At 41.5% G+C, this 19,686-nt stretch overlaps 1 protein-coding gene across 1 annotated transcript in view; it reads right to left on the reverse strand.

The window, feature by feature from the left end:
- Positions 1 to 18,821, reverse strand: part of ATG4B (autophagy related 4B cysteine peptidase) — a 45,097-nt gene extending 26,276 nt beyond the window's left edge. Inside the window, exons 1-6 of the mRNA XM_074190675.1 lie at positions 18,722 to 18,821; positions 9,660 to 9,761; positions 9,226 to 9,297; positions 4,749 to 4,847; positions 2,959 to 3,060; positions 1,756 to 1,828 (exon numbers count right to left, since the gene is read on the reverse strand). Of these exons, the coding sequence (XP_074046776.1) occupies positions 1,756 to 1,828; positions 2,959 to 3,060; positions 4,749 to 4,847; positions 9,226 to 9,297; positions 9,660 to 9,761; positions 18,722 to 18,731 (458 nt within the window). The 5' untranslated portion in view covers positions 18,732 to 18,821. The remainder of the gene's footprint in view (positions 1 to 1,755; positions 1,829 to 2,958; positions 3,061 to 4,748; positions 4,848 to 9,225; positions 9,298 to 9,659; positions 9,762 to 18,721) is intronic.
- Positions 18,822 to 19,686: the final 865 nt, after the last annotated feature.

Consider the following 19,686-nt stretch of genomic DNA (forward strand, 5'->3'; position numbering starts at 1 on the left):
CTGCAGGGTGAACTGAGGCTTAGAGGAAATCTCAGAGGCAAGCCTGAAGTTGGGATCTGGTCTCAGGCAGGACAAGTTCAAGGGACACCTAAGAAATAGCCCTCAGCAGCTCTATATAGCTGAGGGAAACTATAGTGGGAGGAAGAAGGGAAGGAAATGGTCCACAGGATTCATGACTCAAGTTAGGTAGGGACTAAATAAGATGAAAGCATTGGTCACATTAACCTCAAGGGCTGGCCAGCCCTAAGGCTTCAAGGGCATTGTGAAAGAAAGGAGATTTTCTTTAATAAGAGTCAAAGTCAGGGCAGCTAGGTGGCACAGTGGAGAGAGCACTGGCCCTGGAGTCAGGAGGACCTGAGTTCAAATCTGACCTCAGACACTTAATAATTGCCTGGTTGTGCCTTAACCCCATTGCTGTCAGCAAATACAAAGTAAAAAAAAAAATGAGACAGTGTCCTTTTATTCATTCCACAATAAAGGAAAAGAGGCTTTAAAAACAAAAAATAACCAGGAAAGGAATAATACATTATTGTAAGTTTTAGTCTGTGTTTACTTAAATAATGATATCAGAACCTTCAAAGTGGTTAATTAGCACTGGAAAGTTGGAAGAAAATGATGCCACTCAAGGGAAGAGAGACTGAAGGCCATGAGCTTTTCTCTCCTTCCTAATTCTTGCTCTTTTCTGATCATCTGTGAAGAGTCCTTTGCTTCCTTGGCCAGCACAATGACCAGCCAGTTATCAGTTTGGAGGGGGCCATGAGAAGCAGGCACACTCAAAGACTCTTGGGGGAACTGAACATTGATGCAGCCATTCTGGAAAGCACTTTGGAAGTCTGCCCAAAAAGTTTCTAAACTGCTTCCCCTTTGGGCCTATGAAATAACTACTAAGTCTATAATAATCCAAAGAGATCAAAAGAAGAAGAAAAATAACAAGACCCATACCTATAAAAATATTTATGCCAGTTCTTTTGGAAACTAAAGACATGTCCATCAATTGGAAAATGGCTATATACGGTATATACATGGGGAAGGAATACTGGTGTGCTGGAAGATAAGGAGATGGTTTCACAGAATCCCAGGAAGACTTTCATCAACTGATGCAAAGTGAAGTGAGCAGAACCAGAACAATGTAGAGCAACAACCTTATATAAGACTGATAACCCTGAAAGATTTGGAAACTTCAATCAACCTAATGACCAGACACAATTCCAGAACTCATGATGAAATCTGCTGCCTAACTCTGGACAGAAGTGATGATGGAGACATTTTTGGGGAACACTTTTTTTGCTTGACTATATATGTTTTTAACAAGTTTTGTGCTCTCAGATGTGGTTGGGATGCAGCTCAAATGCTGACATTTTAAGGTATTAACCAGCAGATGGGAGAATTTGGGGTGAGGGGAGAAAGAAAACAACCAAAGTTGTCCTATATCCCCTAAAATGACAGTACTGAGAAGCTACTTGGAAGACAAAGTACAGCTTTTCAGTCAATTCTGTCTTCAGTTTCCATTGAAAAATAATCTTAAGAATATCATTTCATCACTTGGAAATGCATGGAAAGGGCCCTTTCCAGGAAAAAAAGTCAAGATTAATAATGGGTTTTTTCAATTAACTTTCAAACAATATTAATTGTTGAACATATTTTCTAATGCTCTGACTGCCTAGAGAAAAGCTTGAAAAAACTTTAAAAATCTGAGTTACAATCCTGTTTTTCCTAAAAGAAATGAAAAAAATAGAATAGAAGTTCAGTACATACTTGAGAACTTGTGCAACTGTGTTTGGTCCGTACCACTGGCCTATAGATTTGCCTTCTCCAACTCCCATTTGAGCTGTATCAAAAAGAATCAAGTTATTCACATTTAGAACCTTCTCATATGGAGCATCCCTTAAGAACATATCTGAATCTTACTTGGAATGAGGTATTTTAGAAACTCACAGACATTTGTGCAACAAACATTCACAAAAATGATTAAGTAAACTAAGTCTAAAAGGACTAGACTCTATCTTATTGGGAATTTTTATGACATTGGATGATGGACCAAGAGTAGTAAGGAACTATAAGGCCCTGTGGTGACAGCTTAGCCTTTATTTTAGGAAAACCTAATATCTATCTCAGAAGAGAGTGTGGCCTGAAACTAATTCATTAGAGGTAAACATTGATAGATTTATTGCAGATGGATCAGGTATAGATGGATTTGCAGTTTCTATCATTGGGATGAACACTCATATAAAGGAGATAATGATCTATGTGGAAAAAAATGATTAGACAAAGGAAAAGGATAGGAGGAGCTGCTGTTTCCACTCAAAGAGAAAGTCTGTCCTGTCACGAGCTAGAGGGTGTAGTAAAGCATGATTTCTTAGGGGCTTTGTCAATCTAACAATTTCTTAAACCTGGGAAGAGGATGAGATGGGGTCACAATAACAGTGTTGACTTCTTGGGACTGTTGGGAGGATCAAATGAGATTATATCTATGTAGGCAGAAAGCACTAGCTCTCCATATGAAACAGAGCCAAGTCACTGCATTGTCCTCATCCCCAAAGGAAGCACTTTTCCCCTGTGGCTTCCTTTTATTTCCATTCCAGTATATCTCCATTAGCCGAATGCCCTGATACATTTAGTGAAGACACCACACCGTCCATTGTCCCTCCAGAAAGTTCCACCCTCTGGAGCGATGGTCACAGAGACTCCTACAGCAGAAGTCCCTTCTTTTATGTGTTGGGAGCATAGGTATTCTCATTTCACAGAAGAGGAAACTGAGACCCAGAGGCAACAGTGTGCCTTGTCCAAGTACACAAAGGTAACATAAGGCAGAACTTCTGACTAAATCCCACAGGACTCTAACACCTCAATAAACCCTTCAGTCAGCCCAGAAAGTTAAAAGATGTTCCCTGAAGAGAATGGAAACAGTTGCTAGCTCTTTCCAAGGGTACCACCAGTCCCCCCACATGCCCCTCCTACCTATTTGGTGGATGGAGTAATAGCTATCCTTTTTGTCAATGAAGGCATTGAGAACACTCAAGTAGTTGTCCATCTGCCTCTTCCCCGGCTTCCATCTCCAATCTATTGGAAATACACACAAACATCAGGGTTCCTTGGGAGAGACAGAAAAATCTTCATTTGGATTTATGATACAAACCCATTAGAAAAGGCCACGGTAGCAGGGGGAGACCATAACGTAACAAAGAACAATGATTAATGTTTTCCCTCAAGTTTGTCCACCCAGTTCAGTGAAAAGACCAGAAAAGAAGTAGTAAGGAACTATAAGGAAGACCAAGAGGGACCAAGGGAGGCAAACTGGACAACCAGTCCAGCCAATAGCAATGAGTTGACTACAATACAGGAATACATCCCAGGAACAGGGATGATTTCATTCCTAAAAGTTATTTGATGCCCAAGTTACCCCCATGGTCTCCAGGTGCCCAAAGGAGGAGATTTACCTGAGGTGGATGATGAGAACACTTCTATTAGACAACAAATGGGGCCTCAGAATTTAAATTCAGGTTATGAAGAGGGGAAAAAAGCCTGCCTGGTGACAAAGTTAAGTACATTTCATGAGAAGAGAGCTGGTCCAAGCAGAGACAAATGCCACATCACTTTTCTATTTCTTTTCCACCTTTCCATATCTGGGTTTATAAAAATTATCAGCTGCTGAACAGTAAAAGAGACAAGCAGGCAGGAGTCGGGCAAGCCAAACAGCCTGATGGCTTCTACTAGTCCTAAGGGGTGACTCACTTGCATTTGATTCATGGTTACAAAAGGCAAACAAAGTCTATCCTCTGAAATGTTGGTTGCCCAAGACACCGTCACACCCAGACATACACAGACACCCACATCCTCACACCCATGTCAAGTATGTGACAGATATATAAAAAAAAGCTTTTCTTTAAACAGAGCATTTATGGAAAATGAATTTTGTATTGATTAAAGTGAGATAAGTAGATATGAGAAAAAACTTAAAAAACGCATATATTTAATTTCTGGTTAAAAAAATACCTCAGGGGGCGGCTAGGTGGCGCAGTGGATAAAGCACCGGCCCTGGAGTCAGGAGTACCTGGGTTCAAATCCGATCTGAGACACTTAATAATTACCTAGCCGTGTGGCCTTGGGCAAGCCACTTCACCCCATTGCCTTGCAAAAGCCTAAAAAAAAAAAATACCTCAAAGGGGCTAATTTTAATATAAGTTCACACTATATTCTAACAGGCAGAAGAAAAAAGTTACACATACTTGAAAACATTTTAAAGTTTATACTAGTAGATAAGAACAAATCTGATCCCAAAGGTTCAATATTTTATGGGTTGAGAATTTCTTAAAAACAAATTTACACTTAATTTAACTTTAAAATGCTGATTTAATTTCAAATTCCTGAAAGTTCTTCATTTTTATGCTACTAAATCCTTTGCTTATGTGCTATACTTTTTTTTTAAGGTGTTTTTTTTTTTGCAAGGCAAAATGGGGTGAAGTGGCTTGCCCAAGGCCACACGGCTAGGTTATTATTAGGTGTCTGAGGACAGATTTGAACCCAGGTACTCCTGACTCCAGGGCCGGTGCTCTATCCACTGTGCCACCTAGTTGCCCCTTGTGCTACACTTTTTACTAGGAAAACCAGTACCAAGGTTTAGATTTATTATATTTGCAAATGGTTCTCTTTTAGAACTCTAGTGTACAAACCAATATCTCCATTCAAAGACATAAACTAAAAAAAAAAAAAAAAAAAAAAAAGGTACCATATCTAGCTTTGTAGCTCACCTCTGCCTAAGTGCCTGCAGACTAGGGCCTGTGCAAAGATCATCTGCCCACACCGCAACATGCAGCCCCAGCCAGTGTCCGAGGTTGGGCCTGTTCCTCCTGTAGTACAAAAAGAAACAGTGATTAAGGTTGAGCCAAAAAACCAGGATGAAAGTCAATATTACATGGGCAAATGAGTCTTCACTGTTTTTGTGCATTCTAATCAGCTATCCAATATTGTACTAGCAGTTCTTTTGGCAAGGTGTGGAGATCCCTTGGGGACTGAGGCCCACTCAGAAGTTCTGCAAAATTAAAACTATTTTAATACTATTATAGAATAAAGGACTTAATTTTTAATATGGTAAATATTGACCCTCTTCGGAGGGTCCTTGATAGTTTTTCAAAATGAAGAGGGGTCCTGAGACCAAAAAGTTTGAGAACTGCTTCTTCAAACATGAATAATTATAGATAAAAACACAGATATACGTATGAGGAATACTTTTAGTCTATAAGAATTGGGAGGAAAAAGGTTTCAAGAAGGATCAAAACGCATTGGTTGTGAAAATGAATCAATAAATTTAAGATGAATCATAGGGCATGTGGCTTGAATATTTTAGTAACAGTCATGAATCTGTCCAAAGAGACACTCACTCCTCCCTTGTCTCCTATTTACCCAATAGCACTTTTAAAACGTCTGGCCAGAATGGTGACAAAATCTGTAACAATGAAGAAAGCAAAAATTCTCTGGTTCCAGAGGATAAAGGCCCAACTATGCTCATCAATTCCAGAGATTTACTAGAATTGGTTTAAGTAATATGAGGTGTTGAAATAAGTATAACAACTTCAATACTATCTAAAAGTTTGCTTAGAGAAGATTTTTTTTTTTTACAAATGTCAATCTAAACAAAAATACACAAATTCTGCATCCAGTGGCTTGAGTTGCCAGGAACTATGTATAACTTTAAGATAGGGACCAAGAATGCTAAGTAACTTCTTGGGAATTAAGGTTAGCAAGATTAAACTCCAAGTGTAACACTAAACTGAATTTCAACATTTGGTAATTACCTTCTATATATGAAGACATCCAACTGGCCAACTGAATTCAATTTGTATGCTACTGAGGTAGCAGTATGATGTTACCAGCCCAAGGCCCAGTTACTCTGAGTTCAAAACCCCTCAATCTGGATGGGCAAACTCCTGACCCCCCCCCCCATTCCAATCTAAATGGTTGCTTTATCTCTGCCATGTTAGGACTACTTTGGGAGAGCTAAAGTAGTTGGAAATTTTGTCCTCACACCAAGTCATAATTCACCTTTTTCTGGCCTGGTTGGTCTTCTCCCATTTAGGCCATCATTGTGCCACAGTATTAACACATCTCTCCCATGATCAAAAAAAAAATAATTTAATGAGGGTATCAAAGAAAAGGAGGTAATGAAAATAAAATTGCAAAAGTATTTTTAGCACAATAATAATATTGTGATAAATAATTCTAAGTCTTCATCAGCCCCCTTAAGGCCCTCCACCAACTGAATTCATCTCCTCTTCAGGTCCTTACTAGGATTTCTGTGCCGATCTAACTGTGCTTGTTGGTAAAGATGAGACTATAGAGACTAATTTTTAAAACATAACAGATTTCAAATTTCAAATGCATATGAAATAAGTGGCATCTCATTCATAGGACACAGCACCCCCCCCCCCAAGAAGGCTTTATCCCATGATGGTGCTGTAATTTTAGAATCAGTGTAACTTTAGAGTCTGTACCACAAGGGGAATCAATAGGGACAAATCTTCATCCTTTGAGAACAGATTTGATATTAAGCCACTTGGAGCCAATGATATTGACCCTGGTCAAAAGAAAAAAACAACTTTAAAGAAATATGGCTAGATTGTAGTGAGATGGCTTGTTTTGAAAGCCAATTGGTCCATCATAATACCAATTTGGAAAGGAACAAACCTCTCTGGACGGTTAAGCTCTGGCAGAGTTCATCGTCTAGCCAACCTAGAGCCTTCTTCCCTGAGGCTGCCTCAAATCTATCCTTTCTAACATTTTGCTTTCTAGTCAGGTAGTAGAAAGACTCTCTTTTCCATAAGGCCTTTATAAATGAAGATTCCTCAAGTTATTCATTTCTTTTTTTCAACCCTTAGGTTTACCTAAGTTCAGGACTATGGAGGTGATAGTTGTTTTATTCAGTCTTGGTCATGTCAAACCTGGAGTGCTTTTCAGAAGCGGCACTGATAAGCTAGCAAGAGTTTCCAATTAAGTAGCCCAGTGGATAGAATGCCAGACCTAGAGTCAGAAAGACCTGATTTCAAATCTGTCCTCAGACAATTACTAGCTATGGGATCCTGGGCATGTCACTTAACTTTATTCTGCCTCAATTTCCTTCTTTGTAAAATAAGATGAACTAAAGCACCTACTTCCGAGGGTTGTGTGAGGATCAAATGAGATAACATTTGTAAAGCACAATCCTGAAAAGCATCATATAGATGTTAGCTACAGTCTCTTCTTTTCTAAAATGACTGTGAGACTTGCAGGAAGCCAGGGAAGACAGGAGGACAGCAGAGGGGCAACGTCACTAGATTTTAGAGACTGAGAGTTAGGGGAAAGAAAGCTGTAGGAAGGATCAGTGTTGTGTTTATACAACCTCTCCCTACAGGTCAAAGCAGCAGTGAGATGCCAGCTGCTTCTGCCCAGGCCCAATACTTTTCCACTGACTTTCTTGGCTATGGTAAAAAAAAAAAAGTCTTTAAAATTTATCTGAATCAAGAACTTAATGAAAGAGTTCAATGTGGCCATTAACAGTCTACAAAATTGTATAAAGGGCAGTAAGTGGCCTCCTGTGACCTTAGGCATAACCAATTAAGCCTGACCTTCTTCATCTTTTAAAAAGGAAAGGGCTGGATCTCTGAGATACCACCTCACACCTCTCAGACTGGCCAATATGACCAGAAAGGACAATGACCAATGTTGGAAGGGATGTGGAAAATCTGGGACACTAATCCACTAAATCTGGGACATTGTTGGTGGAGCTGTGAACTCATCCAACCTTTCTGGAGAGCAATCCAGAATTATGCCCAAAGGGCAAGAAAAATGTGCATACTTTTTGATCCAGCAATATCACTACTGGGCCTATACCCAGAAAAGATGATGAAAAAAGGGTAAAAACATCACTTGTACAAAAATATTCATAGCAGCCCTGTTTGTGTTGGCAAAGAATTGGAAATTAAGTGAATGTCTTTCACTTGGGGAATGGCTTAACAAACAGTGGTCTATGTACGTCATGGAACACTATTGTTCTATTAGAAACCAGGAGGGACAGGATTTCAGGGAAGCCTGGAAGGATTTGCATGAACTGATGCTCAGTGAGATGAGCAGAATCAGAAAAACATTGTACATCTTAACAGCAACATGGGGGTGATGATCAACCATGATGGACTCACTCATTCCATCAGGGACAATTTTGGGCTATCTGCAATGGAGAATACCATCTGTATCTGGAGAAAGAATTGTGGAGTTTGATCAAAGACCAAAGACTGCTACCTTCAATTTAGGGAAAAAACCCATTATCTTATTATGTAATTTTGCGATCTCTTATACTTCATTTTTCTTCCTTAAGGATATGATTTCTCTACCATCACATTCAACTGATAACAATATATATACCATGGAAACAATGTAAAGACTAACAGAATGCCTTCTGTGGGGGTGGAGGGAAGGAAGCAAGAATGGGGGAAAAACTGTAAAACTCAGAATTAATAAAATCTTTCCAAAGGAAAAAAAAAGGAAAGGGCTAGGGGCAAGTAGGTGGTGTCGTGAATAGAGCACTGGCTCTGGAATCAGGACGACCTGAGCTCAAATCCCACTTCAAACACTTAATCATTGCCTAGTTGTGTGGCCTTGGGCAAGTAACTTAACCCCATTGCCTCAAATAAATTTAAAAAAAAAGGAAAGGGTTGCCTAGATGACCAATTCTGAAATCTGGAGATCAATTTCAGAAAAAGATTTAAGTTCTATGACTTAACATCCAAAACATACTGCAATGGGAAACTCCAGTTTTGGAGGAACAATAAAATACATTCCAAGTCCCAGCTATCAGGCTGACTTAACATCCCACCCACCAAGGACTTACACTTTGTATACTAGAAACAGAAAATAAATATGGTTTTGAAGATGATACACATGTGTTTGTTCTCAAAAACATAAGATTAATATTTTTAAATGATCATATTTTTATAATTTTACATGTAGTTTAAAATAAGTCTTTTTTTTTTAACTGTACCTAAGCTTTCACTGGAAGAAGGAACTTACAGTAGGGAAACTCCCAGAAGTAATGGTCATTAAACTAGCACTTGGCACATGACCTAGGTCCCTGAGATATCGAGTGTCTTGGTAAGATTCACCTGGTCGGTATGTGTTAGAGACGGGATCTACAGCACACACCCAGACAAAAGTGGCATGAACTACCTTAGTGTGTGTGTATTACATTGCTTTGCTTACCAATGGCTGGAAAATTTTTTCTATATGTGAACCAAAGCCGAGAAGTCACATCTGAAAGGATCTCTTCTTTTTCTGAAAGAATTTTATAATTCTTAATAAAAAACAAAATAATCATAAAACCAAGTCCCCCCACAAAGCTTCACAAGTTACACAGTTTGTTCTGGATTCAGATGATCTTGAAAGCATCCAGTGCATTACACTTCCTATGGAACATACAAAGTTTCCATTCATGTGTGACCTGTAAAAAATTTTACTAGCTCCTTCTCTACTTTTTTTGAAAAATATTTTATATATTTTTCCAAATACATGCAATAGTACTTTACCTTCTCTACTTTTAACATGACCTACTGATATTCAAAAACTGATCAGCTGGAAACTACTCTATGAAACAGAGCCTAATGCTAGGCCAAAAAGTCTCTAGAACAGTTGAATACCTGTGAAGATGGTGTATTTTCTACCCAATATCCAAACAGGTTCTGTAGTCTCAGGGAAATCTTCAAATTCAGCAAACCTGAGAGTATCGTAGGTAAGGGTTGCTGTGGAAATCAAAGACATCAGTTAAGTGATATACATATATTGTAAAAATCTGTTTCAAAGTACACAATATGCTTAGTTTATAAGACTCTTCCAAGACATGATATACAGTACAACAAAGGCGTATTTAAAAAAAACTGGGAGAAACGTCCATCTGGCCAGCCACAAACCCTGGTAATGGGGGCTCTATGCAGCTCCCTGAAAAGTCTTCCCTTCCAGCTTAAAAAGCAGAATCTCTTAGAACCTCTGGAAGTCAAAATAGCCTAAGTAAACAGTAAATTGCCATAACTTCTATACTAACCTCCAAATAACCATAAAATAGCAGCCCACAACAAATCCCCGAACAGCAAAAACCAGCAAAAAGACAGGGGGAAGCAATCCTTTAGCCCAAGAAACTTGGAAGATTATAAAGAAAGGTCTGGCTCATTTGGGTAAAAGGGGAATGTGGTCTAGGACAGGAAGTGTCCCAGCAAGTCCCACGATAGCAAACCAGAGGGAGATCCAGAGCCCCAAGGCAGTGAATTAGGCAAAGGTCACTCAATCCCAGAATTCCCATAGGCAACAGCCAAGCCTCAGTAGAACCCCCACAAGGAGGCAACCTCCAGACCTCTGTGTGCATCAATATAGCCCAGGGTAAGTGCAGAAAGAACCCACAGGCAGCTGACAGACCCCAGCACTAGGAACCCAGACCCGAGGAGCCCTGCAGGTCTCACAGGGCAGTTCCAGGTAAACAGCCAGGGCTTGCAGTCCCTAGCACATGAAGCCTGAGACAGTGTCCCTTGTACCCCAGGAGCAGAGCTCAAATCTACGAGAAAGGAAAACAATGATCAAAACCTTACCCAAAATGTCTGACCATAAAAAGCTATTATGGCAACAGGGAAGATGAAGACACAAACTCAGAGGAGGACAACAATTATCTCAGAATTATCAGAGACACACAGGTCAAGGAAAAAATTCTCAAGTGATCAGGAAGAAACTATTCAAAAATCAGGGAGTCACAATCAGAATTACACAGGATCACAGCTGTAAAACATTAAAAGGTTGGAGGTCATGGAACATGATATTCCAGAAGGCCTGATGAGATGAAGCATAATGCTTTGAGAAAAAAAAAAGGACATTTATTAAAAATAGAAGAATTTCAAACTTTCTTAAGGAGAAGACAAGAATTGAACAAAAAATTTGCTCTCTAATGTCAAGACCCAAGAGAAGTCTAAAAAAAGGTAAAAGTGAAAAAGAAAACATAAGGGATTCAATGAACTGTTTACAACCCTATATGGGAGAATGATACCTGTAATTCTTAAAAATTCTACCAATAATAGTACTCTAGAAAGAATATACATTGACAGAGGGTACAAGTTTACAATGAATTGAAGGGGATGACATAAAATAAAACTAAGGGATGAGAAAGAAGAGGACACTGGCTGCAGAAGGAAGAGAGAAAGAGAATTATTTCACATGAAGAAGCAAGAAAAATCTCTGATGGTGGAAAGAAAGAGAAGGTGAAGGACAACATATGAACCTTACTCTAACAGTAGTGGCTCAAAGAGGGAATAATATACACAATTAGTTGAATACAGAAATCTACTGATTCACAGATAAAACCCTGTCAAGGAAGGAAAAGGTGAAAGGAAAGAGAGGTGACAAACAGGAGGAAAACTAGGATAGAGGAAAGTATAGTTAAGTAATCCGTTGTGAATGTGAACGGGATGAACTCGCTATAAAACAGAAATGGATAGCAGAATGGGTCAAAACCCAGGACCCTACAATGTGTTACTCACAAGAAGCACACCTGAAGTAAAGAGACACACAGAGCAAAGCTTTGTAAGGGCAGAAGCAGAATCTATTATGCTTCAGCTGGAGTAAAAAAAAAGCAGGAATAGCAATTCGGACCTCAGATAAAACAAAGGCAAAAAACAGACCAAATTAAAATAAACAAGGAAACTGCATCTTGTTAAAAGTGCCAGAGATAACAAAGAAAAATATATGCACCAAGTAGTGTAGCGTACAAGGTATTTAAAAGCTTAATAGTATTTTTTTCCACTTACACATATAGTTTTCAACATTCATTTTTGCAAAATCGTCTTTTTCCTCTCCCCTTCCTATGACAGTGAATAATCAATAGAGGAGATACATGTTGAACCATATTAAACTTATTTCCATATTAGTCATGTTGTTAAAGAAGAATCAGAACAAAAGAGAAAAACCATGAGAAAAAAAATAAGAAAAGGTGAAAATAGTCGCCTTCAAATTCTTCAAGTGTTAAAGGTTCATGACCAAAAGAGATAGAGCATTAAAAATGTAATATAGATGATTTTGATTTTATTAAATTAAAAGGTCTTTGCACAATCAAGATCAGAAGGAAAGCAGAAAGCTGGTTAACAATCTTTTTTTAAGGGGCAGCTAGGTGGCACAGTGGATAGTGCACCTGCCCTGGAGTAAGGAGGACCCGAGTTCAAATCTGGCCTCAGACACTTAATAATTACCTAGCTGTGTGGCCTTGGGCAAGCCACTTAACCCCATTTGCCTTGCAAAAACCTAAAAAAAAATATATCTTTTTAAAAAAAATTTTTTTATTTATTTAAGGCAATGGGGTTAATGACTTGCCTAAGGTCACACAGCTATGTAATCATAGGAAGCCACTGATGTAGTCAATCAACAAGTTGTGCTAAGGGCTGGACAGACCTGGATAAGGAAGCCCCCAGTACCAATGCAGCCTGGACGTGCCAAGAGCACCAAGGGGTAGGCGAAGGGACTTGTTTGGTTCCAACCGAGGAAGTGCCTGAGTAGGACAGGACGCTTTCCCCATGGAGCAGCCACACAGAACTAGAGCTCCACCATGAAGAGTCCCTAAGAGAGAAGAGAGTTGAGGCAGGGGAACCAGAGATCTCGGGAGAAGGAAGACCGTCTTTCCTTTGGAATCCTCTCTTCTCCTCTCTAAGCTGCCCTAGCTGGCTGTGCAGAGTCTGGCAGGGTCAGAGACCCTGACCCCTTTTTCATCCTTGAAGGCCCACTCCCCAGCTTTTCATCTCATATGCCATCAAAGCAGAGTCCACCTGCCGGGTTGAGAACACCTGCACACTCTGAGTCTCACTCAAGCCCCTCCTTCCACATCCTGGCCTCAAGTGGCTCTCCACTAAAAAGTCCCATTTCAACTCCTGGGCACCGGGAGGAGAAGCATCACTGCCAGCAACCTGTCCCACAAACACCAGGATGATGTGCTTCTTATGTGGGAGAGCAGACTTTCATTGGCCATCGGCAAGAGTCCCTGCTTCTTTCCTAAACCATGACTAACCCTGACTCACTCACCTCAAACAGAAACATGAGGGTTTTTCTTTTTTATCTTTTTGCAAGGCAATGGAGTTAAGTGACTTGCCCAAGGTCACAAAGTTAAGTAATCATTAAGTGTCTGAGGTCATATTTGAACTCAGGTCCTGACTCTAGGGCAGTACTCTATCCACTAGGCCACCTAGCTGCCCTGAGGACTTTTCTTAGGGGGATGAAGAAGGGAGTTCACAAGAGAAATTATTTGGTGGACTAGTAAACACTAGGTCTACACAACAATCAGGTTTTGTTTGAACAAGACTATTTTCCTTGGCTTATTACCAGGGAATGCTGACAAACTGTAAATCATGAAGAAAATGGCATCATTTTCCATAAAAAAAAGTTTAAAAGTTTTTAAAAGATACTTGACCAAAAGTTCAAAGAGTTTAATTTTAAGCCAAGTCCACAATGTGTATTATTCCTTCAAGATTATTTTGAAGTAAAATTACTTAAATTAATGGAGTGGAGAAATACAGAGCTGACAAATTTCTTATATTTATTATCCAGGTTTATAGGTCAAGAAGCCATCTTTATAGCCAATATAGTACTGGTTAGTCAGCTTTATTAAACAGGTTCAAATACATCACAGCCTGTCTTCTGTTGTAACTAAGAAATTTATGGGTTACTGAAACCTCCTTAGCTCCTAAAATTGATACGTACAAAGGACTCCAAGGAGACAAAGCCAACCTAGATGTGAGAAAACGCACCAAACAAACCAATTAAAATTGGGAAGGTCAAGCTCCAACCAGCTCATCATAGTGTTAAAGTGACAATCTCATATTCAGGTGAATCATTAAAATTAGTGTTACTAAGAAAACTGGGACTAAGACAAAGTTGTCCCCTAAAGCATTTAACTCTGCAAGGAGAGGCCAGAATATAACAACTAATGAAAACAAATCATAAGCAATACATGAAACTGAATGATTCCCAACTTGCTTGCTTAGACGGGAGATAAAGGTTTGAGGTACTAGTGCTTCCTCCTCTTCTCCCCTGGTAGCAAAGAGAATGCCTTCCAAGTTCTTGGTGAAGGCCACAGTCCAAAGCATCTATCTCCATGAGCTCAAAGGATGCTAAGGTAAACAGAAGACAGATGGTGGCTGGCAAAATTCCAGGAGGATAATTTGACCAGCTCTTACAGTCCTGAAAACCCAATCCCCAATGAAACCTAACTCTAATCTTTCTCCCCTAGATTTCAGAGTCAAATCAACTTTGCATCCTACCTTCCAAAGGCAGGACTAGCAGTCTAGACATTTCCAAAGACCAATTCCTGCTTGCACTCTTGTGACCAGTCTCTAATCTATCCTCACAACACTACACAGTCCTTTCTCTTGGAGATGGAAAATAAAAACTCAGAATATTCTTAAAATATCTGTAATTTAAAGCTTAAAAAAGTAAGTTTAGTGAAAACCATTGCCATGATTTCCAAGATCTGTTAAATAATAGTCTAAAAAGGAAAACTGGAATAAAGCTGAGAGAAGTCTAGACCTGTAATTGTGAAAACTTACTGCTTTCCAAGAAAAAGTGAGCTTAGATTTAAAAGCACACAGGATGAACAATAAGAAAATTCAAGAACAATCCAAAGGAAGAGAAGCAACATATAGATATGAGAGAAAATGGAACAAGATAATCTTTTCATGTTATTATATATATTTCAACAGGAGTAACTGCTGGAATTCTTGTTCTAAGGTGGGATTGATCATCACTTGTTAGTTGTGTTTATGTGGGGATGTTTTTCATTTATGCATTGTAGGAGTCCATCTAAACTCTCTAATTTGTGGTTTTCCTAACAATTAGGCATTGGAAATTAGAGATTTAACGTTGCACTTTTAAAACCATTATTACAGAGCAAGTTTTCTTTTGTGAAATTGTTATACCTTCTCAGTCAGGTGAATCTTTCCTTTTTACATATGGAGATCCAACCAGCTGATTCAAAAGTTAAAATTAGATTTAAAAAGGTGAAAATAATTAAGGGATGAAGACTTTCTTAATATCCACAAATGTACAGGTTTCTGACTCAGGAAAAAAGTCTAGTCCAATTCCAGGTTGTAGACAGTTTATTAGGAACATCTTGGAAAAATTCCAGGTGAACTCATCTCAGTGACATAGAAAGGTATAGGGTCCAATGCTACGGTGCAGTGTAAAGGGGACACATGCTGACCACTCATGTCACTGTCTGCAAGTGCAAACAATGCCCTCTGGTGTAGGAAGTGGACACCACAGGACAGCAGTCACAGTACCAGAGGGAGTCATAGAAATCCAGCTTTTCTGCTCAGTGGCATCCCTGGCCACCTATGCTTCTGGAAGGGTGGCCTGCTGAGCCTGGAGCTTCCATTTAGCTTAAGTAAAATTTCTAATAATGTTAACTTTGGTTATCTGAACATAATATCTCTATCATCATGCCATTCTTTATTTAGCTCCAGAACAACACTTCAAGAAGTGTTAGTTCACATAGCAATAGAAATTAAACAATAATTTGACTTAAACTATCTAAAGAAGTATTCATTTTTTCAGCTTATTTTATTCTCTGACCTCTTAAATTAACCCTTTGCTTCCCCTGCTGGTATTCATTTACATGGAGAACCGTCTTCAGTCTTTTATCATTTTGTGACCTTTTATATGAAGAGGTATTCATAATCTCTGCATTTTGACAAAAAAAAAATTGATGCTTGTCCTTCCATTCTCTAAAAAGATCATGACACCAGAGAGGTAATGTCATGACATGCAAGTGAATTGGATTTTGGTGGGGCTGTGCTAGTCAGGAGCCTTACTCTCTCTCTGGGATCCATTTGGGGATTAGAGAGCAGATATGGATTTGGGATGACTAGAAATGACCCTGGTTGCAGTGGAAGACCCTACCCTTTTAAAAGCTGTAACTTTCCCAGGTCTCAGTTTGACTGAAACAACACCCATCAAGTGATAAATGTTGGTTAGAGAGAGAGAAAGAGATGGAGAAGAGGCTAAGAATGACTACTTCAAAGAAAAAAACAAAACTAGGAGAAGACCCTCGGGGTTTCTGGCCAAAGCAGTCACAACTGCTATTTCCATTCACTTGAAACCTGCAGTAGTAGTTTCACTTAAGAAATACATAAGAGTCAATCTGTTTAATCATGAAAATAAATGGTTGTCCTTCATTTTTGAAGATAGTCACATCAGAGAAAGCGATGTCATGACAAGCACATTAATTGGATTCAAGTGAGGGGGCGCTGTGCTAAGTGACAAAACATCATCTCAGATGGAAATGAGTTGAGTTTGGACTAACTTAGGTGAACTAATGTTGTTCACAATTTCTAACTTCTCAAAAATCATCTCTTTATTAATCCAATCTAAATTTTTCCTGTGTTTCAATGTCAAGTTTGCAGAATTCACCTCTCTTGCTCCTTTCTTAAAATGAGAACACTACAGAGAAAACATTGGTTTAAGATGGAGAAGCCCTGGGTTCTCATCCAGGTCCACAAGGAACTTAGCTGGGTGACCTTGGACAAACCCTCTCACTTCTCCAGACCTTCAGATTCAACATTTGTACAAATTAAGACTACTGGATGCATCTAGAAAGTTGCTTGATTTTTGTGGGAAAACAACAAAGCAATGGGGTTAATTTAATTCTGATTTCTCTCTTTGGATCCAATCTCAGAATCACACAAAGAGAATGTGCCTGGATGTGGCCCAGGTCTACTTCAAAAGCATTTTCCTAAGCACCTGTGAGAACTTCTGAAAGGTAACACTGTGCAACTGAAGCATCAACCCTGCAATTTACAACATTTGTATACATTTGCTCTTTTTAAGAGGTTTGAAATATTTGGGGTGAAATGGATCTCCTTTCATGAACCCCCAAATAATTTACATTCCCATGCTGGGGATTTAGTTCTGAATGCACTGCAACATAAAGACAGGCTGTTTTAATAAGCAACTGAGAAAACCATAGTTTTTCCAAAGACATCTAACTCATGCTACAATACAGTTTGATTTTGTCCTTTTAAATTTCATTTATCTCTATCAACATACTGTTACAGAAAAAAGACGCAAAAAAAAAAAAGATATCCTAGGAGTCCAGACAAGAGTAAAGAAGTTCATCACTAGGTCATTTAATATTTTATTAAATATCTAAGCCATTTCGGGGACTGCTGGAGGTCACAGGCTTGTTGAATGGAAACCAAAAGGCCCAAAAGAACCTCAGAGACCCTGAGCTGAAATATACAAAGCGGCCAAAATAACTAGGCAGCACTGAACTATGTCATCCTGCGCTGCGCAGGATAGTGAGCTGGGGCAACTGGAGAAAAAGCCTCAACTAGCTCTTCCTAAACAATCACATCATTTTAACCAGAAAAGCTAAAATCCTTTTCTAAACAAGCCTACAGTCTGTTTCCCAAGGAGGCCTCCATCAGAGCATTCCCTTGGACTGGAATAGGGAGCTAGTTAAAATACTGCTGGACATCTGGGGTTCAGCACTTTTGGTGAAAGTTCTTGAAAAAATAAATAAACCAATCATAACCGTTTGTTCCCAAAATGTGAAGTTTACTAGGTGGAAATAAACTTTTTAATTGTCTAACATCTAAGTTAGACCAAGTACAGCCCTGTGCCAAAGAAGCAGCTCACCCTCTCACTCCTCAGAAATGTTGTCATGCCTATTTCATTCCTTTAAATCACCTTTCTTCTACGAAAATTCCTTTTGGGGTTGGGAAGCTGGAGGGTTTCTGCCCATAATTTCAGCAGGGTGGAGGAAACTCTAGAGTCACTGATCCAACCTTTGCGATTGGACAATGCTGGGTAACTTCAGATGCTTGCCCACGGTGTCGGGGCACCTAGGTGCCAGTCAGGACTTAAACTCGGATCTGCTTTTAAAACTAAAAATTCTATTACAGAAGTCTATAAACAATAAAATGATTATCAAAGGAAACGCTATTTTCTTCTCTGAAAACACAACAGTTGACAGTGATGTTCTTAAACTTAATTGTAACCCTCTCAAACCCCAATGGAGAAATTACCAAGTTCTCTCTGGTCCCGATCTTAGCTGAGAGAGGGGGAAGGTCCCGGCGGCGCTTGGTCCAGGCCACCCACAAAAGAAGGCCCACACCCGACGAAGTCCAAGACAAAGGAGGGAGCACTCGGGGTGGGCAGGAACCAGGCCCCCGCCGCCTCCGAAGGAAAATGGAGATAATTCAGGGCCATTAGGGAGGCTTCCATGAACGCAAGCAAGGCTCTGGGCAGCGATGCCAGCTCCGATGCCCAGGGCCCGGCTCCACCCCAGCCGCCGGCTCTGTGACACGGACAGGGGCAAGCGGGGGGGGGCGGCCCCGACACCCCCGAAGGGCACCTGCCCAGCGCCCCGGGAAGACTGGCACGGCGGCGCTTCCGGGGGGGCACTGCCAGCGAAGGCGGCCACACTCCGCCAGGGCTCGCTCGGCCTCCCCGGCCCCGGCACGGGCCCCGGCGGGCGGGACGCTGCGGCCGGACACAAAGCGCTCCCGGCGGCCGGGCCGGGGCCGCCCCCGGGGACGCCGAGGCGGGCGGGCGCGGGACCCCGAGGCCCGGCCCCCCGGCCCCCCGGCCCCCCGGCCCCCCGGCCCCCCGGCCCCCCACCCGCCCGGCGCGCCCCCGCGCAGGCCCCGGCCGCCGCCGTGGGCCGGGGGCGCCGCCTCCTCACCTGCATCCATCTTCCCTCTTCTCCCACCGACTAACCGGCGGCGTCGCTAGCCCAGGCACCGCGACGCGACGCCGCGTGACGTCACGCCGAGACGGGGCCAATCGGGACGCGACCTCGCGGCCGCAGGCACGTGAGCCCGAGGCGCGGCGGAAGGGGCGGGGCCGGAGAGGGAGCCGGGCTAGGAAGTGGAGGGCGGGGAGCCGTGGCGGCGCCGGGGGGCGCCATCTTGTTGTACGGAACCACAGGCCCGGAGAGTGGAAGGGCGTGGCCTTCGCCGCTGCAGGTGGAGCCGGGGGGGGGGCGGGGGGGCTGCAGGAGGGGCCCCGGATCCAGCTTCCTTTCACCTCTGTACCTGGCCTGCTGGCCGGGAGGGGCGACCTTGGGCGAGTCACTTGACCCTGATTGCCTGGCAAATTCCACTGTCCTGATGATCCACGACCCCTGGGCCTCAGTGAGGCTGGTGACTTGGTACCCCGCCCAACTCAGATCCAGTCCGTGCGCTCGCCCTGGTGCCAGCTCCCTCATGGCATGGCCTCTTTTGAGGAGGGAGGACAGATATCGCCGTGAGCAGCTCTCTATCTCCTCTGGCCAGCTCCTGGCTGGCCATCTTATCAAGTCTGCCAACCTGACGCTGAGCCCCGGAGGTACCGGGAACAGGCAGGACCGGCTCCTGCCCTCCAGGGCTTGGCAGTCTAGGGGATGGTGGTGGGGAAGCATGCACCTTAAGGGGCTGCCTTTCCATTCTCTAGGACCACTCCTTGCATCATCACAGGCACTTGACTGGGGGCTCTCCCTAGCCTGCCACAGTTGGTGTCTTCCTTCTCTTTTTTTTTACCTTAGCATTCATCATTTATTTTTAGCCTTTTCTTTTCAAATTTTGAGTTGCAAACTTTCTCCCCCATCCACTGTGAAGCAAGCAAAGTATGAGTTATACATGTGAAATCATACTAAACATATCTCCATAT

The sequence above is a fragment of the Macrotis lagotis genome, chromosome 6, assembly GCF_037893015.1.
Source record: "Macrotis lagotis isolate mMagLag1 chromosome 6, bilby.v1.9.chrom.fasta, whole genome shotgun sequence".
NCBI lineage: Eukaryota > Metazoa > Chordata > Mammalia > Peramelemorphia > Peramelidae > Macrotis > Macrotis lagotis.